This window comes from Cylas formicarius, unplaced genomic scaffold (genome assembly GCF_029955315.1).
Source record: "Cylas formicarius isolate icCylForm1 unplaced genomic scaffold, icCylForm1.1 PGA_scaffold_10__41_contigs__length_53128322, whole genome shotgun sequence".
NCBI lineage: Eukaryota > Metazoa > Arthropoda > Insecta > Coleoptera > Brentidae > Cylas > Cylas formicarius.
The window spans coordinates 43,960,643-43,985,175 of NW_026844214.1; the positions used below are offsets into that span (position 1 = coordinate 43,960,643).

General features: G+C 34.7%; 1 protein-coding gene across 2 annotated transcripts in view; it reads right to left on the minus strand.

Annotated features, from left to right (window-relative positions):
* LOC132708294 (titin) overlaps positions 1 to 24,533 on the minus strand; it is a 61,586-nt gene that overhangs the window by 31,438 nt on the left and 5,615 nt on the right. For both annotated transcript variants that reach the window (XM_060680531.1, XM_060680532.1), the window contains exons 2-3: positions 14,215 to 17,403; positions 14,013 to 14,158 (exon numbers count right to left, since the gene is read on the minus strand). In XM_060680531.1, the coding sequence (XP_060536514.1) occupies positions 14,013 to 14,158; positions 14,215 to 17,385 (3,317 nt within the window). In that variant the 5' untranslated portion in view covers positions 17,386 to 17,403. The remainder of the gene's footprint in view (positions 1 to 14,012; positions 14,159 to 14,214; positions 17,404 to 24,533) is intronic.

The window sequence follows — 24,533 nt, forward strand, 5'->3', positions numbered from 1 at the left end:
CAATTGAATTCTTTTTAAATTACATTAACATTAACATAATCGTATAAAATTCACTATCGAGATTGAACAGGATTACAGGATAATTTTTTAGACTTAACTATTACGAAAGCGCAAAACGAATTAGTCATACAAAACAGCTCAAATCACCCTTATACACACAAAATTGCTGCATTTAACTCTTTTAGACTTCTTAATACGCCACTCTCAACAGAAAATTACAACAAAGAACTTAATATAATTAAACAAATTGCACTGAACAACGGCTACAATCCGTCCATTATAGATAAAATTATAAATAAAAAACAAATACAGTAAAAAAGCAGTAAATTCTATTACCTAATACAGAACACGAACAATTTAAAACAATTACATACATAGGAGAACCTAGTGAAAAAGTTTCAAAACATTTGTCAAAATGTAGTTTAAAAATAGCTTTCAGAACTAACAACACAATAGGAAAATATTTAAAAAACAATAAAACGAAATGTCCAAAATCCCAAAAATCAGGTGTCTACTGGTTGAAATGCGGATCTTGTCCTAAAATTTATATTGGACAAACGGTAGATCCTTCAAGAAGCGCATTAACGAACATAAAAGAGCGTTTAAGAACAATAGCCTAGATTGTAATTATGCTACACACTTAAACACAGAAAAACACATTTTTGACGACAATTTGGATATTTTACAAACAGCCACAAAAAGTAGAAAATTAAATTTATTGGAAACCATGGAGATTAAGAAAATGAGACATTGAAATGTATTCCTTAACGATCAATTAGATTTAAATACCTCCCCTTTATTGAACTTAAATTCTCACAACGAGATTAATTAAAGTTTTATAGTCATTTTTCAGTATATATAGTAGCAGGTAATTTGTAAATATTACATTTGATAAAGACACGGTGTTGTCATGTCAAAATATATAATTTTTTGTTGTTAATTCTTAAAGAACCAAATTCATTTGCGTGTAAACATCGCTTCTGCAACAAAACGATGCACGACGGAAAGTGAAATCACACGTCGCGCACGCGCACGTCGCGGCCGCGTTGAATCGTCGCTCGCCTTTTTTTTTGTAATAACATTGAAACACGAAAACGGTCAAGCGAATGAAAGAAAGGCGAAAACAATCTGTGAGGCACGGGTGAGATCACCGCTCGGAATAGAGTCGTATTTACCAATTTGGGCGAATCTCTCGTCGTGTCGCCTTGGAAAAATAGGTATACCTACGCGCCGCGCTGCAGGCGCGCCAGGTTAGCAACAGGTTCCCAGAAAGTATACCCGGAATGCCTCTCGCGAGTCCGCGCGGCCACATTAATGGCCATAACTGCATCCTCTCGACGACGTCGTCGCAATGTGGTATTTATTTACTTAAGGCTGGCGGAGTTTATGCGGACTAGTAGTTATAAAAGTTACTAGTATGCATTTAAAAAATAATAATAAAATGCCATTCTCACCTTAACGTCGTTTTTCAAAAGATCAAAGTTTTTTCGTAACAAACTCACCACTAAAATATGGATCAACTTTAACATTAATTTTCTCGTGAACCTATGACTCGATTTGGGCATATACAGAAATCGGGAAATAAATCGATGGTAAAGTCTGTTCATAGATATAAGAAAGTGCCTAACTGATACGAATTAAGGAAAGACCCGGGCAAGCTGTAAGAATGAAATATGGCCGAACAGGTTCATACTTTGCTGAGAATTTAATTATTTGGAGTTTTCTTAGGAAAGATACTAAACAATATTTATTTATTTATGTATTTATGTTTAAATTTAAAATAAAATTACAAATTATTTTTATTACCTACTTAAATTACTTAAAATTATCTATCGCTGTCATCGCCTGTTCTAATTATTATTTGTTCTATATTATTTTCAATATGGATATACGATTGTTCTGCTTTTTTTATATGTTGAACAGAATTTGCCCAACTTTGTGGAGGGATGTTAAGAACTTCGGTTTCTATAAGTTTGAGGACATTGGAATTAACACGGGGAAAAACATTGTTTCGACGAATGGCATATTTCAGTTGGTGCCAAACATGTTCAATGGGCATAGCAGTCGTGCTCAACTGTATTAGTGAAACGCATTATTGAATTGAATTGAATGTTCAATAGGATTAAATATATAGTGGTAAGGTGGAAGGAAGCCTTAAAACTGTATGCCCTAGATTTTTTGCATAATTATCACAGACGTATTCCTACGGTAGGTTCAAGCCTTGTAGAACCTCAATTAATTGCTTTTTGGTATAATCTTCGTGAAAATAAATGTCGTTATTATACATGTAGTGTTGGATTGTTGCTTTCGAGTCACATGAGGAAGAGGTTTTAGTCAACTGTCTACTGTGATAACTTGCATTGTCCATTACAATTACGCTATTAGGAGGAATGTTTGGAACTAGTTTGTTTTTAAACCAACTTTCAAATAAATCAGCGGCGGTGTCTTCATGGTAGTGCAGAGAAGAATATTTAATATTTTTCGCAGACAGAGAAAGTCCATTTGGAATCCCACCATCTTTAGAGCCAGCATGCAAAATAGTTATTCTTTTACCTCTTTTTGAAGGCGCGTTTTACACTTGTTGAATACACTTCCATAAGGTAGTTCTGCCACATTTAACACCGGTTTCATATTTTTCAAGCCTCCTAATTAAGATATCTAATGTAGGCACGCTTTGTTCCTCGTATAACCGGTAAATTTTATGCCGTATTATATCTTGATCATTTTCATCTACACTCGAAAAAATGTCAGCATCGCTTCTTTTTTTCCTCGCTGAAATAGGATTATTCACAATTTTCCATACAGTCGATGTTGGAATTTTCGTCAGTGTGGCCGTTTCTTCTAAGGAGGCTTGCTTGCTGGCACCACGTTCAATGAGAGTCAAATAAACATTGTTTATAACTTCCTTAGTCTCAATAGAATAGTGTTTTCTAGATTTGGGCGGGAGAATCTGCTGAGATATACTAGACTCGTACATATTTTGCATAATTCGCACACGTTTTATTACACACGAAATAAGAATGATTACTAATAAACTTAAACTAAGTAGTATACCAAACCAAAGAATATTAAGCGCAGGTATTTTCTATTACTGACCACAATTTTACCTGAATTTAAATTCCGAAACTTTAGGTAATAATATTGTTGCATTGTATGTTAATGACCACCCTTGAAATGAATATTGAGACCTAGATTTAGCGTCCACGCAGTCCAGACCTTGACCCATCTATGGGATCAAATGAGTAGGTAGCCTCCTTGGATAAGGTAGAAGAAAACATCTGTATATATATATATATATATATATATATATATATATATATATATATATATATATATATATATATATATATATATATATATATATATATATATATATATATATATATATATATATATATATATATATATAATAAACGAACTGTTAATACTTGGGATCACCCCAACTTTGATGGATCGCCGTGAAGGGAGCAATAAAAGATGTTGAAGCTCAAAGCAAAGCGACAATTTATTGTAATATCTAGCTTTCGCCCATGGATACAGGCTTCATCAGGACACTAAATCATATAGAGGTTAAATTGTTAACTCTGATTAGTGTCCTGATGAAGCCTGTATCCATGGGCGAAAGCTAGATATTACAATAAATTGCCGCTTTGCTTTGAGCTTCAACATCTTTTATTGCTCCCTTCACGGCGATCCATCAAAATTGGGGTGATCCCAAGTATTAACAGTTCGTTTATTATATATATATATATATATATATATATATATATATATATATATATATATATATATATATATATATATATATATATATATATGTTATACCTACCTATCATATCATATATATATATATATGATATGATAGGTATGATTTTGTTTCAACATTAAATTCAGTATTTTATTGAATAAGTAAGATAAATAAATACGAAGAAAGGATCGAGTTATGACAATGGTGTTGGCGGGAATTCCCACAGAATGTGACAAACATTAAGTATAAAACTGATTTTTCTTTAAACGTAAGGCTACAATTTGTAGTCCAGTGTATTCTGAACTGTGTTTCTTTAATGTATATTTATACGAATTGAAGCGGCACAGAAAAAGACTTCTCTTTTTGCTTATAGTTTACGCACTGACAATTAACTGTTAACATCAATTTATTCCAAAATTGTTGAGGGATATTCAATAAGCACACGCGTGAGTTATTTCTAAACTCGTTTTTAACAAATAAGATCTTGCGGCGCGTAACATGGCCGCTGATAGTTCGTGGATTCGATAGTTTTCAGTTTGAGAGCGATAAATATATTTTCGAAAATATTTTCCCAGACTATGAATGGGATCATATTTTCAGTAAGAAAAACGAATAAGTTTAAAAAACGACGTTCTAGTGTGTGAAATTTAGATGCATGCGCGGAAGATCGAATCAATTTAACCAAAGGATTTACCTGTATTATCTAATATCTATATGCTCAAATCACGTTTTCGATAGAAACATTTAAACAAAACCATCAAATTTATTTAGCTCCGTTAATATACAGGGTGAGTCGAAAAGATTATTATTATTATTAATTATAAATGTTTAAGTCTCAATGTTAAAAAAGGCTACTTCAAACTTAAACGAAATTTGTGTGCCTACCTCCTTCGTAAATCTTTTTCAAAACAATATAAGCAGGTTTTTCATGGGTGAAATTGTGAGTGTCCTATAATTGGAATTATTATGTTGGGCAATTAAAAAAAAAGCATAGATATTTTGACTAAAAAGAAAAAAGAAAAATATTTTAAACTAAGGAGAAATTTTTTGTTATTGCCTGTTAAAATTAAAACTAATGATAATTGTTTAACTTTTAATTTAGTAATTAATATACAATATACTTATATCTAAAAGGGAAAAAAATATGCAAAGTAAGGGGTTTATTAAACGATATAAGTTTTACGACTAAAGCCGTATATTGACAAAATTTGGTGATAAGAGGGTACAGGACACTATTTTTTCGGCTAGTGTGCCGTTTCTATTTCCACACACTTCCTGAATAAACACATCCTGATAGGAATTCATATGTCGTATTCGTAAACGTATTCTCAGCGTCTTCATCTGCAAGTGTACCCACAATAAAGGCAGACAATTTAGCAAACTAGCACATGTACACTGGCGTAACGCATTGTATGGTAATTTCACATAAAGGCGCTGGGAATATAAGTAGGAAGCAGGTATTATTAACTCTTTTTTTTTGTATTTGCCGGGCAACAAAAACCGTATGTTCATTTCTGGGCCCCCTCTCCGTTTAAGGAATAATCTCTCGACTCGACGCCGACCTTAACACAATAAATAATATAAGCGATCGAGACAGCCTTCTCGCACGGTTCGAGTTTTATAAGGTTAAATCTCTAAAATATTGAGGTCAAGACGCTGGACGGCAGTTATTTTCGATTTTAGCGATCGGCAATGTCGCCTCGTATGGCAACTGTTTTTGCCAATAAAGCTGACCGACTCGATTTTTTTTTCATTATTATCATTTTTATGGTAACCGTTTGCGAAAAAAAATATTTCTTTGTCGTGTAAGTTAATTAGGGGCGCATTTTACTATATCATAAACATGCAAAAATAGAAGTTCATTTATTTTTCTATTATTGAGAGAGTGAAGTAGCGGTCGTCAATTCTCGCAATTCATAAACAAGAAAATGATTTTTAATATATACGAACAAAATCCAGTAACATATGAATGTGGTAGTACGAGCAAAAACGTATTAAAATTGTTTTTGTGTTATTTAGTTTTTACTACTCCCGTCTATAATAGTATATTATGCGACAAGTGCGTAAACGGCATTTGACTAACGAGTTTGACACGAACGGAGCGAGTGTTTAATAAACGAGTGACTTAAAAAGTTTACCGAAAGTGCATACTATACTTTTTCGTTACTTTTCCACATCAGTTTCGTTTCTCACGGATCCGAGCCACTTCGGACATTTCCGGGATTTTACAACATGGGCTTGAGAGCAATCGGATGTTTCCGGAGATATTTCCCACTAACGAATTTTGACGTTTGTCAGTGAATGTATTCGTGTTGTTTTGAGAAAATGTACCAAAAAACTAATGGTCGTAGAAAAAGTATAGTATGCAACACGTTCGGTAAACTCTTTACGTCACTCGTTTATTAAACACTCGCTCCGCTACGCTCCGCCCGTGTCAAATAATAGTATATTATGCAACAGGTGTGGCAAACGGCATTTGACTCACGAGTTTATTTGACACGAGCGGAGCGCAGCAGAGCGAATTTTTAATATACGATTGAGTTAAAGTTTACCGAACGTGTTGCATACAATACTTTTTCTACGACCGTTAGTTTTTGGGTTCATTTTCGCAAAACAACACGAATACATTCACTGACATGACCGTCAGAATTGACAAACGTCAAAATTCAAAGCGTGGGGAATATCTCCGAAAACATCCGATTGCTCCCAAATCCGTGCGGTAAAATCCCGGAAATGTCCGAAGTGACTCCGATTCATGGGAAACGAAATTGACGTGGTAAAGTGACGCTTCCCGCACGCTAGATCGGTGGATAATTAGATATTTTACAGACGGGAACAGAAAAACTCGTTTACCGTAGTTGTGACATAATTACGCGACAGTGCCCAACGACATTAAAGAGTAAAAACCGCAACCAAAAATGTAAAAAAAAAATGGATTTAGGCATCAATTATGAATATTTTTTTGCTCTTCACATTTTTAACTTTTAAAGTGATCATTTGCCGAGTTTTCATAGTACAAAGTGGACAGCGTCAATAAAAAGAAAATAGCCCTATACATTTTGTTTGCAATTTGCTACAAAAAGTTTGTAACGTGCCAATTTGCCGAATTAAATTTCTGGCATGTTTATAAAAAAAAAGTATTGCTGCTGTATGTAATTTTAAATGAGTTGACATGTGTTTACTGTTTACATTGGGACAGCGCATTATGGAAGGTGCAACTATGTAAACCATCGGGATCACTAGTCGGTTAAAAGAATCCATCCTTATATTTTGATATAGCCACTAGATCGATTAATCAGAATTAATAATTTATTATATTTTACATATCGCATTGGTGATATATGCAAATATAGTAGTGTCACTTCTATATAAACGTGGCAACATCTTGCTTAGTTTAAATGGCATCCCTTGCATATAATTTCATTTTTAGATTGAATTTAAGAAATAAAGCATATTTTGTCAGGTATACTATATGTATGTCTGAAATAAATAATATTCTTTTCAACAATTTGGACCCTTGAAAAAAGCTTAATATTTTCGTGCTTTAATTGAACAGAAGGCCGAACTTTTGCAGACAGTTCCTGGGAGGGCTCAGACATTCATTCCTGTCATACCATTTTAAATGGAACATACATAGTGTTTTAAAAATAAATTTTTTCAGAAACACGGTTTATTGTTTTTTTTTTAAATACCACACCCTCTATATTCTTTCTTTTTCTAATTCTAGGAAATAAATTAACCCAATTTTACGTCATTTCGAAGAAAGCTTCACCCATTGACAGAATAAACTCGGTACCTTCACTTAATTTTAATTCCTCTCCAACAATATTGGCCTGTTTTGAAAGTCAGTAATCAATTAATCAAGACAGAAGATTCCTTCCTGTCAAGCGCAAAAGTTTTTTTTGTGAACATGGTAAAAATTTCATCTATTAGATTATTATAATTAAAGCAGATGCCGAAATAGCGCTACATACTTAGATAGAAAATCAAACTAAATGAAAATAATGTTTTACAAAGTTCATGTGCGAAAATTTATTTCCTAAAATTCCTACAGTTAGAAAATGAAAATAGAGTGCTATTTAAAAAGCTCAATAAACCGTGTTTACGTACAAAATCTTATTTTTAAAACACCCTTCCAAGAACTATCAGGAAAACTCCGGCTTACAGCTTAATTAAATCAACGAAATGATATACAACTTTTGCTAATAACTTTAACAAAACAATTTTATTTAATTTTTTATTTTGTGTCGAAAGCTTTTACGTTAACTAATTTAGTGTTCAGAGCTAGACCCTTCGTGATTAAGTCTAGACTCTGTTCCTGAACAACTGCTTATAACCATAGATTAATAGTGAGCGTAATCCCGTGACGCTCAAAATTCAAAACCCCGACCCGACTACACTGTCTAAAAGCTAGTTGTCACTACGACATCTAGAACATGCAGCGCCGCTATTATTACAGATCGTTAATAATTTTAATGCAGGTTATGATTTTGACGTTTGTACGCCCGAAAAATGTTAACGTTGGTACAAATAATACGGAACCTGAAACGCCGATAACTGATAAACATTTCTAGTAAATAAAAAAAAATAAGCCTCACTAGCTTATTGAAAAATGGTAGTCATTGCGATTTATCGGTGGTTTGGATGGAATCTTTTGGCTTTACAACCGAATCGCGGGATTAGAAATTAAACAAAATAAATAAGAACTAAAAGCTCAGATTTTGACAATGACAATAAAACCTTAATTAATGTTGTTGTGAGAATTTAAGTTCAATGTCTCATTTTGTTAATCTCCATGGTTTCCAATAAATTTAATGTTCTACTTTTTGTGGATGTAAGTAAAATATCAAAATTGTCGTCAAAAATGTGTTTTTCTGTGTTTAAGTGTGTAGCATAATTAGACTATTGTTTTTAAACGCTCTTTTATGTTCGTTAACGCGTTTCTTGAAGGATCTACCTGTTTGTCCAGTATAAATTTTAGGACAAGATCCGCATTTCAACCTGTAGAGACACCTGATTTTTGGGATCTTGGACATTTCGTTTTATTGTTTTTTTAAAATTTTCCTATTGTGTTGTTAGTTCTGAAAGCAATTTTTAAACCACATTTTGACAAATGTTTTGAAACTTTTTCACTGGGTTCACCTACGTACGTAATTGTTTAAAATTGTTCGTGTTCTGTATTATGTTTCGGATAAATAGAGTTTACTGTTGTCTGGATTTGTTTTTTTATTATAATTTTATCGATAATCGACGGAATGTAGCCGTTGTTCAGTGCAATTTGTTTACTGATATTAAGTTCTTTGTTGTAATTTTCTGTTGAGAGTGGCGTATTAAGAATTCTGTGTATAAAAGAGTTAAATGCAGCCATTTTGTGTGTATAATGGTGATTTGAGCTGTTATGTATGACTGTGTCCGTGTGTGAAGGTTTATGGTAAATGGAAAAATCTAATTTGTTTTGCGTTTCCGTAATAGTTAATTCTAAAAAATTAATAGAGTTATCCTGTTCAATCTCGATAGTGAATTTTATACGATTATGTAATGAGTTAATGTAATTTAAAAAAGAATTGTAAGTCCGTTCCAACAAAGCAAGCAAAGAAAACTTTAACTTTAACCAAAACTTTAACTTGAAGGATGTTCTAGTATGATATTTTCCAAATTATCCATAAAAATCTCGGCTAACAAAAGACTAAGTGGGTTTCCCATGATCAAACCTTCCTGTCCATTAAATTCAAAATAATTTTGGTCCAAAGGTACTATTAAGCAATCTAATAAATCTTGTTTCACCAATGGGTTAACTTGCTTCCGAGTGTGGGTGAAATCTACTAAATCTATCACATCCATAGATGGAATACTGGGAAATAAGTTTTGTACATTACAAGACAATAGTGTTGCGTTAGAAGGGATTTTGATATCTTTAATTTTGTTGATTAATTCAAAAGAATTTTTTATTGCAAATTCTGGTTTAAAATACGTGTGGAACTTTAAAATATTTACTAATTTTGTTGAGAGGTTATCTGCCATACCCGTTACATAAGACGCGGCTGGTTTAATGGGCATATCTTGTTTATGTAATTTAACTAGAGAATACAGTTTCGGCGGTTGTGGATTCATAATTGTCAAAAAATACTTGTCTTTGTCACTGAATATTGTGGAGTTAGTAATTACTTCCATGACTTGTCTTTGATATAACTCGATAGGATCGTGTTTGATATATTGGAAAAGTTCTGGTTTAAGAAAATTGTTGGTTTTTGAAATATATGCTGGGAGATCAATAGCTATGTCTGTCTTCCCTTTATCTGCACGTGTAAATATTATGTTATTTTCAGAAGCTTTGTTTGTGATAGTTTTTACTAGTGACATTTGAGAAATTTCTTGGTGTTTGTTGTTATCTATTAATTGAGGGTTTATTATATTCGCTAATACATGTTTGTTTAAATTAGAATCGTTAATGTCCTTAATAGCTAATTCACAATCGATCCCTAAACAGTTTATTAATGTTCGAGTGCTGTAAGTTAAAGTTGAAGCCTTTTTCCAGAAATTCAACTTCATTTGTATAAAATGTTGTGTCTGTTAAGTTTATGAACCTGTTGTAAAATTGGTGGTCGGTATAATTTGTAATAACTGGATTGCTGTTAGATATTTTTTTATTAGAAATTAATTTATCTAACTTTAGTTTTTGTCTAAGAAATGAATGATAGATGAAATGTCTGTTCGAACTCTATAATCAAATGTGTCAAATTCTAGGAGAATGAGTCTATGAGACAATTCAGAATGTATTACATTTACATAAATGTCGTTTGTATCTCATTTTGATATTTACAGCCACAAAAAGTAGAAAATTTAATTTATTGGAAGCCATGTCAAAATGATACACTCAAATGTATTGCTTAACGATTAATTAGATTTAAATACCTCTCCTCTATTGAACTTAAATTAATCGAGATTTTATTGTCATTTTTCGGTATATACAGTAGCAGGTAGTGAACTTTTTGGTTCTTATCAAGTAAAAGCCACCTCAGTTCAAGGATTAGAAATTGTTTTCCCAGGTTCCCACGAAAAGCGTGCTATATACAGTTGAGAATGTGCAGCGTGTTTCCTAGATAGCGGCTTCGAGACGGCACCAATCGCGTTCGCGCCCAAGACTTGAATAATAAATGATAAACAAAGCAAACTCTCGGGAATGTAAATTGGAAATGTTTTGCATTTTTCCGTCTAAATGGAACGCAGTGAGCACCAGCACGTGACATAGTTTGCGCTCGTTAGTCGTTCAGCGATATCGATGTAATTAAGGGTCTGCCAATTTTTTGTGATGAAACATGGCCGTTGCGTCGGAAGGTTGGAATCCATGGGTCTAATAATTCGGTAAACGGATATTTTTTGCGATAAAAACTTAATTCAGATTTTTCATTGGCGTCGCATCATTCTGACTGCATTGTAAAAAGTTACATTAGTGGATATATTAACTCAAAAAAGGGCAACCAAGTACTTTACTTAATACTTAAAAATATCTGAAGCATAATGGTATAATTTGATAAAAAGATGTCGAAAATAATGGTAACATTTTGTTTCAGTCTTTAAACTTAACTTTCAAGTACATTTTCTCGAGAACTGTTGACTCGATTTGGATATATATATATTTAAATTGTAAAAATTGTTAAAAAGTTTTAGGCAAGTACAGCACACTATTACATTACTTTTAAGTATCTGTCTAAGCTTCATCTTTTCTCAGCGTCTTATTTCTTTATTCGCGTCTTTATCTGAGTTATTAAATGTTGTATGGAATTTAGTGTCAAACGAACAAGTTTATCAGAGTACAAAATTATTTAAATGAGGTAAATATTGAGCCCTCCACGCAGTCCACAACTTAATCCAATAGAATATTTATGGGATCAAATGGCGGAGATCATTAACCCCCACCGGTCTCTTTGGAGGATGCAGAAAACATCAAATATCAAATTAAACGTCTGGTTCAAAGTATGCGACGTAGATGTCAATCGGTTATAAAGGTTATGGGAGGAGTCACCGACTGATTTTTTATTTGTTTCATGTTTATGATTTTCTTTAAAAAAAAAATTGTAATTACCTTTAATAAGTACGTTAGACATTAAATTCCGCGTGCGGATATGTTAAAGATTGTGTTGATATGAATCCTCCTACAATACCAGAAGATATTGAAAATAGGATTCGGGACGCGTGCAGGAGAATAAAACCATTTATGTTAAGGAACGTTCAAGAAAATATACGAAAAAGACTTAAACATGTGTATTCAAGTAGAAGGGAATAATTTTGAACATTTATTGCGCCATAAGAATAATTAAAAATTGGATAAGTTAATTTGTAGTAATAGGTATTTAATATTATTTACTTTTTCTGTGAATTTAAAATTTGGCCGTTATTTGTCCAGTTCATTTTTTAATCTTAACAGAGCCCTGTGGGGTAATAGTTTTATCATGAGCAACTAATATTATAGCAACAGTCTTAGACAGAAAGAGGGGTAAATATTGGATTGGATAAGTTAAAATAAATGGTATGTTGGACACCATGTAGCATCTAATTCAAATTCAGTTGCATATATCTTTTACGTCGTCTTCGAATAACTCTAATCTCAAATATGAGTGATCTGCTTTAATAATAATGGCGTAATTTTTTTGAAAGTTCTGAAACTAGTATTTTTTAATGTATTATTATTAATAAAAAAGCTGAATAATTTTGACAGGAATTCAAAACAAAATTTGAAAATAGGGTGTTCGATGGAAAATTTTTTATTACTTCCACGCTTTTTTGAGCTCCCTGTATACTTTAAAATAGATTAAAATGGTGCAAATTTTACAACTTATTATATGGTCCATGAGATAATGAACTTTATTGTTGACTCATCCTGTACATGGCCAAAACGTAAATTTAAATGAGAAGTTTTTTTATTACATCGTTTCTGAAGATTTGAAGCTACAATTTGAAACAATGTTTCCAAATCAAGTGATCAGTTCGCGAAAAAATTAACTTTGAAAATAACTCAAATGTTATTGCGAAATTTTGATGCAAAAAAAGGACAAAAATATTTTCTACTTATAATTAATATTCAAAAATTCCTTAAGTACGATTGAAACTTTTGATTGAACACTTTGATAATTCATTTACCTAATTCCTTTTAATTATAAATTTAACTATAAATATTTTTGTAATATATTAATGAAAACGAATATTACGGAAAAAGTTGAATCGATAGTTAAAGGGAAATCTTAACAAATGCGAAAGAGGTGCCATAACTGAGCATGATGAAGTTTTTTAGACACAGGATGCTCCACTAACAAAAATCGGAGAAAAATTAGTTTAAAGTTCGGCCAGTTGGAAAAAGTTTGGAAAATCCCCTGAATGAAATAGACGATGTACTATTTGTAGTGCATTTGACTGCAATAAGATCCATTTTAAATATAATAAAAGAAGCAGATTAGCAGAGTATAACATTTTCCTTGTTTTGACAATGTCGCATTAAACATAAACATGTCTTGGCCGGTTCATAATATACGAAACTATATAGGGCGTTCCTTTTAAAAAAATAAAATTTGCATAATTGCATAATGAAAATAATTGAAAATATTTTTAAAATATTTAACTAACCAAAACATATTTTTTTAAATACTCCTAAATGAGATTTAGTAATTTGTCGTACTATTTCGCCACTCTGTATGTAATTGACGTTCATCTTTTTGATTTTTTATCTTAGACACTAATTGTTCGGGTTGAAATTTGATCAGTTGTTATTGTTGTTGTAATAACTATCTTTTGTAAATAAACTGATTTCTTATTATTTTTTTCCAACGCCTTAGCTTAAATCTGAAGCAAATTGCTTTGTTTTTAGCAACTCGAAAGAAGTGAACCTCTAACGCGGATCGAAAACGCCATGTAATTAATTACCTTCACCACTACCGTCGCCAGACCGCCAAAAAAAGTAAAGTAGATTAAAGAGCAAACAGTACAACTTAAATCGCGCATTAAAATACCATAAAACTTAGCGTTTAGCTCAGTCCACTTATGGGAGAAATTCGATCTAATATTAATAAATTTATTTAATTGTAAAATCAACCGTTGGACCCGTTTAATTGCTGCTTTGCTTTCTCCAAATGCGATTAATAGTTAACAAAACAACCTAATTCTACAAGGTCACGTGTATATATGTAAATTTTCTCGACGGTAAAAAGTTATAGAAAGCTGAGAGTGTCGATTTTTGAGACCGCATATGCGCAAAAAAAAATAAAAAACTCACCCGCACGTGCACAGCTCGCAAATGCAAGCCTCCTTGAGCGGAATCTTGAGCGGCACCGGTTTCGCTTCCTCTTTGATAGTCTTGACGATATTGATCACCTTGTTGTCGCTGATCCTCTTCACGTTGGTGATGTTTTCCTCGTGAGTCTGCGACAAAAAATCTGCTGAGCATTTTGCGCTTTAAAAACTATCAAGCGACTTACGATGTCTTTAACGTCCAGAATGTTTTCTTGCACGAAGGTCTTGCTCACCCGGTCAGTAGCATCAACGCTGCGTACGTCGGTGAACGTTTTATCGATTTTGACATCTTCGATGACGTTGGTCTTCTCCGATGTCTCGCTAGTGAATTTCTTGTCCACGAACGAGTCCACAATGCTCCCATTGGTTATGTCGATGACTTCTTTCGTTGGTTTGGTGGTATGCTCGACGTTTACCACATCCGTGGTCGTATACTGCTCTACCGATGAACGATTATCCACAAACGTTTGCGAATCTTTGGTGATCACTGTTTTGGAATCGGTAGACGAATCGGATTTGGTGGTGACCGTCCCGCTCGGTCTTCTTGGCTTCGGACCCTGTTTGGACGCTTCGGGACTTTGGGGACCGGTTTTAGACGGCTTGCGAGCAGGCGATGGCGATTTTGTCCTATCACCGGGTTTCTTTTTGGGCGATTGCGGCTCCTCGTAGGTGAACTTACCGTTCCACCCAGACTTGCCGTAATTCCTCTCGTTGGAGTACACTACGTCTGTAGAATCGATGGTATGATCTTTGATAACCTTACCCGAGGTGCCGATGGTATTCTGCACGGCTTTGGAGTCATAGATGTTTTCCACCACCGTCGTCGAGGAGTCGACACTATGGCCGTAAAAGTTCTTCGAATCAGTCGACGTTTGGCTGATTTTGTTGGTATTCACGTAGCTTTCGTCCACGTAGGTGATCTTGTTGATACCGTCATCTGGTTTGGGCTTCCTGGTGGGAGATTTTCCACTAGGTTGCTTCCTGGTGGGCGATTTTTCTTTAGATTGCTTCCTAGTGCCTTCAGTGGTGGTCTGTTTAATGTTTTCGGATATTTCCGTGGTTAAAAAATCTTCTACTAATGTGGTTTTAGGTCCCGTTAACGTTTGAAGGGTGAGCGATGTGCGTTTAGGAGATTGTTGGGGTTGCTCGTACGTGAACTGTCCGTTCCAACCGGTTTTCCCGTAGTTCCTCTCGTTGGAGAACACCACGTCTGTAGAATCGATGGTATGGTCTTTGATAATTTTGCCCGAGGTACCGATGGTGTTCTGCACGGCTTTGGAGTCGTAGGTGTTCTCCACCACCGTGGTCGAGGAATCGATGCTATGGCCGTAGAAGTTTTTTGAATCTGTCGACGTTTGTTTTTGCCGGACTTTGTTGGTATCCACGTAGTTTTCATCCACGTAGGTGATTTTGCTGGCATCGTCACCTGGTTTCGGTTTCGTGCTGGGCGATCTTTCTCTAGGATGTTTTTGAGGAGTCTGTCGGGTGGGGGAAGAGCCTCTTGGTGGTTGTTGGGGCTGCTCGTAGGTGAATTGCCCGTTCCAACCGGTTTTGCCATAGTTCCTCTCGTTGGAGTACACCACATCTTTAGAATCGATGTTATGGTCTTTCATAATCTTGCCCGAGGTGCCGATGGTATTCTGAACAGCTTTGCTGTCGTAAGTATTTTCAACCATCGTCTTCGAGGAATCGATGGTATGGCCGTAGAAGTTTTTTGAATCTGTGGATGTTTGTTTCTGCCTTATTTTATTGGTGTCTACATAGTTTTCGTCCACATAAGTGACTTTGTTGGTGTCATCGCTTAGCTTGGATTTTCTGGTGGGTGATTTTTCGCTAGGTTGCTTTCTGGTGACGCCGGTGGTGGTCTGTTTAATATTTTCCGATCTTTCTGTGGACAAAAAATCATCGACAACTGTGGTTTTGGATCCTTTGGGTATTTGCCGGGTGGGAGATGCGCTTTTTGACGACTTTGGGGGTTGCTCGTGCGTGAACTGACCGTTCCAGCCTGTTTTCCCGTAGTTCCTCTCGTTAGAGTACACCACGTCTGTAGAATCGATAGTGTGGTCTTTGATAACCTTACCCGAGGTGCCGATGGTGTTCTGAACTGCTTTGGAATCGTAAATATTTTCAACCACCGTCTTTGACGAATCGACGGTGTGCCCGTAGAAGTTTTTTGAATCAGTGTACGTTTGTTTCTGCCTGATTTTGTTGGTGTCCGCGTAATTCTCGTCTACGTACGTTGTCGTCTGTGACTTCCTGGTAGGCGACTTCGTCCGGGTAGCGGACGACTTAGTCCGCGACTCACCGGGAAGAACGTGGGTATCTACGTCGGTGAAACTTTTCACGACGTTCCCTTTGCTGTCGTAATACGTGGTGGTCGTCGTCACGGTTTCAGTCTGGTCGCCAGTACTACTAGATTTCATTTCGGATCGGGTAGTACTATCCGCAGTGTTAGTTTTGTCGATTATTGATCGACCGGTCGTACTTTTAGCGTCGATATTCTTAATATCCTCCGATATCTTGAGGGATTTTATGTCGTCGTCGCGGGTGACGTACTGCGACGTCGAAGTACTATCACCTACCTGGTGCATCTCCTTCACGGCTTCGTAGTGTTTGCTCTTAGGCCGCGTCAATTCCGGTACGGCCGTGTCGTACACCGTCGTACTCTCCTTCGATTTCTCCTGGTAATGCGTCTCGGGTACCACCCCGGTACCGCTCTTGGATACCATCTGTTCATCTTTACTCGTCGACGCCATTTTTCCAGACTCTCGGTGCTGCCTGTCTACTATCCTTTCTTTCCCGTCGATCACTTCCTTCACGTAGCTATCGCTGGACCTCTTCTCCGACGTGGAGGTCTCCCTGTGTGACGTGGACGTGGAGGAACGTTTCTCGACGACGTTTTTCCCCGGAGATGACTCCATTACGAACTTTCCATTCCAACCGGAGTCGTTTTTGTTGTAAGTCAGTCGAAATTCGTCTCTGGGTTCGGTAACGATGTAGGTGGAGCCGGAAGCGCTGGATAAATTAGACGTCGACTCGTTCAAAGTCGAGCTTATTTGTTGGATCGTTGTGGAGGCGGTAGCCGCACTAGAGGCCTCTTGTTGCACGAAATGTCTGTATTCGGTGGAGGTGGCGGCGCCCTGATCGCCATAGACGGTTATTTTTTCGCCAGACCCGGTCGGCAACATTTCGGTCACCGTGTAGGTTACGGAGTTCGACGGAACCGGCAAGTGCGAAACGTCGGATATGTGTAAACTCGAAGCGGACGACGATTTCGACACGGAGGCGGACGTTTTTTCAGTCTTCTTCGTCGCGGTCGTTTTTTTCTTGTTGGTTTTACCCTTTTCGACGGTCATCCTCGCGGTTGGTTCGCACTGAGTAATTAGAAAAACGTATATAAAGTATATATAAACGGACGTGTGGTTTCGTGGCAGTCGTGCGCGAGATTGTCGCGCGTGCGTTCGCGGTCGCGTTCGTTTCGAAAGTAAATCGGAGTGACCCGCGCCGGCGGTACGAGCCCGGTGCGTCACTCTTCGGTGCCGGCCCCCACGTACATTTCGGATCTTGGACTTATATGGACCGTCCCGATAGGTCGGGTTCTTCGACGGTCGACGCGGCGCCGTTCGTTTTCTACAGATGGGGTACGCGAGGGAGTTATTTTTGCGGGTGAATTCGATCGGCAGAAGCATTAAGCAGAAAAATAACATATTACTCAGAAACGATAAATTTCATCCTTCGAATGTTGTCAAGCAAATTTTATTTAGAGTGAGACCGGGAGTAGTAGAGATTGCTTTCATTGTCGTACACGTTACTGTAATGTAATATAGGAAATTATTATTTGATGGATAATATACGCGGTGACTTAAGGTTAAACCGTCAAGATCAGTTTCTTAGGTAAAAATAAAACCTTTATCAAAAAGGTCTTCATATTTTTTCTCAGTGGTTGAGTTTTCAATTTTCTTGAGAATTAAATAAAAACAAATACTATAAGAAGAAGGAAGTTTTATCAAACAGTATTTATTTATTTATCAAAATTAATGTTGTCCCTTTCAAAGTAATCTCACCCAGATATAGGGGAGGATGGGGCAAGGCGGCCCCCTGGGGCCAAGTTTTTTTTTCCATTATTATACTTATAAATTCTGGTTATTTGTATATTTTTAACCCTCTGCGTAATATCAGAGGTAAAATGGACTGCTTAAAAATTCTAAGTGAAAGCTATTCCATGTAATTAAAGGCAAATCGCAATTAATTTATTGAAAGTGTAATTTTTTGGATAATTCGATGGATTTAGCCTAAAGCCAGAACTTTCGAAAATCTTATAAATACCAATAACAATTTTTATAATCCCAAAATTTGGGTAAATTTAGTTAAAGCTAGTCAAAAATAAATCGACTGGATGGGACGCCTTGCCCCAACCTCCCGTAGTACACTTGTGCCAACGTTTTTTCCAATCCTCGAAGTACTTCTGGTATAGCCTTGAGTTCTTCCAGCGATTTTTTCTTTATCTCCTCAATCGTTCCAAACCTCCTTCCTTTCATGGGTTTCTTGAGTTTGGAGAACAAGAAAAAATCGCCACATCCGGTGAATATGGTGATTGAGGCATGAGTGTATTTCTGTTTTTGACCAAAAAGTTAGACACAAGCAATGATGAGTTAGCAGGTGCATTGTTTTCCCACAATTCCGGACATTTTTTTAGTAGAGATGTCGATGTCTTGAGCCACTTCTCTAATAGTAATACCATTTTTCAACATCATTTGTTTCACTTCTTCAACATCACTTATAATAAATATTTTTTTTGCTCAAAGTAGATTCATCATATGCCGTTGTTAATATTTCACGTATTCTGCAGCACTGTATTCCATTTTTTATACAAACTTTTATACAAATTCTTTTTCCTTTTTTTTTTTTGACAGCAGAAAATCGTCTCACAAATAAAAGTAAACATGCAGATTAACTGAAACAGTGAACATATGTTAGGGATATGTGTACCAACATAACAAACAAAAAATCTAATATCAAATATACGTAGCCCGCCCAATTACAAAAGTCACCTTACTTTTTGAACACACCTCGTATTTATATTTAATATCTTGATCTTTAATAAATAAACAAGCAACTCCTCGAACTGAAGTTTATAAAAACAATCTCCGTAAATTTAAATTATTATAACGAATAAAAAAAAAAAATATTTTTTCACAAACTACGAACGAGTTTTCTGGCTACTTGGAATATTATTCTGTAACCCGTGCTTTAAGCGCTTCATTGGTGAAAACTTTGAACACAGATGCTTTATTAGGTTGATATCTGATGACTGAGAAGTACGCAGTTGTAAAATATTATGTGTTAACCATCCCCGTAACAGTTTAGCCGTAGGTTTCGGATCATTATCCTGTTGAAACATAATGGTCTTCTAGTCCCAATTTTTGAACGCTAGGCTTAAATTGTCTTCACCATATGTTCAGGTAAACATGCTGATCCATCCCATAGTACCATCTATAAAAGTAAAATTTCCTACACCAGAAACCTGACATGCTTTACACAGGAACACAAGTTCAAATGCTCTTTCTAGTTTTCTCCACACTTTCGTTTGCCCATCGGATCCAAAAATATTCATTTTTGTTTCGTCAGTGAATATCACATTTTCCCAAACCTCTATAAGTTTCGTAATATATTATTTTGCAAAATCCAATCGTTTCTTGCGATTTTGTTCCAAGATAAAAGGTTTTCTTCTTGCTATTCAACAGTTCAACAAACAGTTTCTTTGAGTTTGTGGATTGACCAGCTCAACTTGGAGTTATTCGATATTTTCCTAATTAAGGAAGCTTCCTGACGAACAGTCAACTTTTTTGGACGAGCAGAACTGGCCTTTATTTTTTATGAACCGCTGGTTCTCAATTGCTTTACGATATACTGAAATGTTGCATGTGTTTTATCGATAGCTGTAGCAATTATGCGATTTTTCCTTCCTCCATAAGTCTATAACAATTTTTCGCACAGAATTTAGAATTTCACTGTTTTCTTCACTAATTTTCAATAAAACTCTTTTCGCTATTAAACATTAGATTTAAATAAGTCTTAATAAGTGCAAAATTTCATTTGTTTTATAAAAATGGCTAACCGATAAAATAATGCCAACTTGATAAATCGCTAGATGCTGTACTATTAATATAATGATGTTTGTAAGGAATTTTCTTTGCTATATTTTTATTAAATAATTAACTAATTATTTTTTTTAGAAAACCTTTGACACCCTGTATTTGACGTTTAACCCTCGGTCGTATTTGCGTAAATAAGTATTTGTGTTTTAGAGCTTTTTTTGAAATAATAATTTAATTTTCTGACTATTTTTTTTAAATATTGGAAAAATTTAGATCATTATAAATTTTTATTTTATGCAAATATTTCCAGAAAATAACTGTTTAATCACAAAAAGGCGACAATCTTTATTCCTAGAGGTCTATTTTTCTATAAGTTTGCTTCACGTTTCTATCAGGCGGTTGCCAGATCATCAAATGCTATGATTTTGTAACGCCGTGGTAAATAAAACAAAAATAATAGGCTTAAGAAAGCCATTGATACATTTAAAGAAATTAACAACATTACTATACTGTCCTGCCTCTACTCCACCCTTTAAAATGATTATGCTGCATCAGGGATTTTACAGGTTGTTGTCTACTTTTAACTTTTCAAGATAATCTGTTGGTTTTCATCGAAACTGCTCTCACAAAATGCAGACCCAAAAATTACTGAAATTAGTTTTTGTATAACCTAATTTTAATGCAACATATGAGTTATTTTTTTATTAAAAAAATATATATATATAATGTGAAGCGAGTTGTGGGGAACATGACGCGTTCTCAGTTCAAAGCTAGTATTAACCATTTTAAGCATTAAGCGACATGACACATTAGTTGTTAGAATATTACATATATATGTTATCGTCAATGTACACTGTAGGTATGTGTGAACTAAATATAATGTATATGTACATTTCCCGACAAATGTGTACTCTTACCTTCACGTTTTAATAAAAGTTGGAATATCAATAACTTAAAAATGTTGTTGCAGTTAAAAAACATTTATTTAAATAAACATAATACAAAAGGTTATATAATAAACAAAAAATTCTTTTCTTTGCATGTTATATAATATATCGTAGGTTATGATCCAATATTCATAAATACAATTTTCGCCCTAGTTTTTCAGAACCAATACGATGGGAATCAAACAAATAATAATAATAACATACTTTTTTTTATTATAACAGTTTAATTTTATAAAACTATAAAGAAACATAAAAATTTCATAATGAAAAAAGTTTTATTTATTGCTATTGCGATACTTGAAATTACATATTATCCAGTATTTTTACAACTGCATTTTTTTGAGGAACATGGTCCTTTAAAACCTTGTCCACCAGTAAGGGACTGCATTCCTATAATTTCTCTTACCGATTTCTCAACATCTTGAGGAACATATTGGTATGATATAAACTTTTGTTAGCAAATGGCGAATTCATGTCTAGAATAAGATTGTTTTAAAAAAAATTAATCGTCAACTCTAGACAAAACAACGCAAATCATTTTTTTCTATCTGTTTTACCACGATCAACCTCTGGAATGGAAACTCTAACATTATCACCAATCAGAGCAGCAGGAAAATTCATTGTTTTCTGCGACATTACTTTGTAGTAAATTGGCTGTGTGTACTCCTTATAGTAATTGCCCTAACTCTTCTTCTGTTTCCAGCTGTTCAACAGATTGCATAGGTAAATTTGATGCTTTCAAACACAATTTCATTCTTGTTCCGCATAAAGCATCATATGGATTTTGCTTTATACCCTCATGAAAAGCTCTATTTTTCATCATCATCATCAACATATTTTAAGCCTTCTGACCACTTGGTTGTTTGGTTAGGCCAGGTTGTAAGCATATTTTGAACATCTTAATTCGCTCGCTGTTCGAGCCCCGGCTTTTGGAATGGCGAGGCTTCCCGTGTATTATTTTCACACCATCCCACATATTTGTTAATTCTTAAATAATTTTATTTGAAAACTCCCTGCTATTATCACATTGGAGAATGGATGGGACTCCCAAATGTCGGTATGTTGTTTTGGTACTTCTGGCGCAGTTTTTGTTTTTAGTTAGCAGTTTGGTTAAATGATCTTGCTAATTTAAAATAAATTTAAATTTATTGTCTGGTTGTGTCTGTAAATCTATAAGATCCACTTGACACCTTGTACATTTCACTCGTCAAAATTGGTTTTATCACAATTCCTTTTTTCTTGCCCTTCGCCTTTTTTTGACATGCTTCGCATAGAGATAAATACAACATAATTGCTTCAGTAGTAATGTTGTTCCATAAGTTTCTTCGATTGTTGCAAAATATTCTATGCTACCCCCTTTCTTTTAATGATCTTAATAAATTTTCTTTTTTAATTTTGCTGGCTTTACTTCCAATAATATTTTTTCATACGGATATTGGTTTAAATAAATATATTTTTTTGTGATACAATCTGTTCTAGTTGGTTTTTAAATTTAAAATATCTTAAATGATATTCAGAAATCTTTAGTACTATAAACATAAACATAACAACATTAATATTATAGATAGAGCACTCGCACGAAGCGTGCATGCGCACCACATTACTAGCACTTGCGATTTCGTATTTTGGATGCTCACATTTACCAAAACGATTTACATTGTGAATTCAATGTACATTTGCATTATTTGAAATTGTAAATGTTAGTTGACGGCACATTACCCAAACCAGGAGGCAAATGTGCACATTTACCCTAAAATGTGTACATTTGCCGCAAAGCCTATTTTTACCGTAATATATACATATATACTGTTGAAACATTTTCCGTTATTATGGTATAACTTTTTCGGCAAAAACTATTTCTTGATTTACCCCGTATAATACCAACTTTTAAAATTTCAAAGACGGGTGAGATTGTCGATAAAAATCAAGTTTCTCTGAGAGAGCGAAAACTAGAAGTAAATTGACCCACATTGGGAATATCGTACAGTCAATTAGTTAATTACAAACATTGTAATTATGATTGAATCCTGAAATTTATGAGTATCATTAGCTAGGGCCAATAACTATTAGATATTAATTATTTCATTAATAGCGGAAATAATTAGCTTAAAATGTATAAAAATAAAACCGAGACTGGCCATATTGCTCCTTCTATCTAAAATTTATGCGTGCTATATATATATATATATATATATATATATATATATATATATATATATATATATATATATATATATATATATATATATATATATATATATATATATATATATATATATATATATATATATATATATATATATATATATATATATATATATATATATATATATATATATATATATATATAAACAAGTTTGCAATGCGCTTACCTGTATTGGCGATCTCATCAGTTCTATTAGTGTTTTCTGATGCTTAATAGCCATAAATTAGTTACGGTCGTGATTTTAGTGGGTAATTCACGGATCAGGAGGGGGGACATACCGCGTGAGGTCTCGTTGCACGACCAAATATTTATTCATAAATAATAAACAAAACGCCGCCATATCGCGTCATCTTTCGAACTAACCGATTTTCCGAGTAATTTTTTTTCATTCAAGGACCGATATCGACGCTCGTTCGCCACGGTTTTCGGAATTTGCGTACCTCTTGTAACAGGTGGGACGACCCACATTCGCGGGTGTGCGTGGAAGCGGACCCCTGATCGAATTCGATTGCCATTATCGCTTAAAATGTTCTTCAATTTGCGATCAAAAAGTTACTAGCCAATAGCTTTAAAATTTTAGTAGTAAAAAAATTCGGAGATCTGAATGTTATTGCATGTTTTCTGAACACCAATACCGCGTATAATTTTTTGACTATAATGCGGTGTCTCCATCAGAATAAGTATACCGTGTCAGGTAAAAATGTTAGCGGACCCCACTTTGTTTTTCATGTATCTTATTTTTTATTTTGACAGAAAAATACGAGGTGCGTTCAAAAAGCAAGGTGACCTTTAAGTTTTATCAAAAAGTATTTATTTGTTCGTCAAAATTAACTTTGTCCCCTTCAAACCTCATTTCCTTCATGAAACAGGAAAAAGTCGCAGGGGGCCATATCCGGTGAATATGATGGTTGAGGTATAATTGTGGTCTTGCTTTCAGCCAAAAATTAGACACAAGCAACGATAAGTGAGCATGTGTATAACTTCAACGTTATTCACTGTACGATCCTGTGATAAGAACTATTGATGTACTACGCCACGATAATCAAAGAAAACAGTAAACAAAACCTTAACATTTGATCGGTCTTAATTCTGTGTTCTTCCATTGGGACGATTGGGCTTTAGCTTCGACGTCATAACCACATACCCATGATTCGTCACCAGTTATGATCTTTTTGAGCATATCAGGATCATCATTGACGCCGTTTAACAGCTCTTGAGCGGTGCTCCTTCGACGATCCTTTTGTTCAAAATTA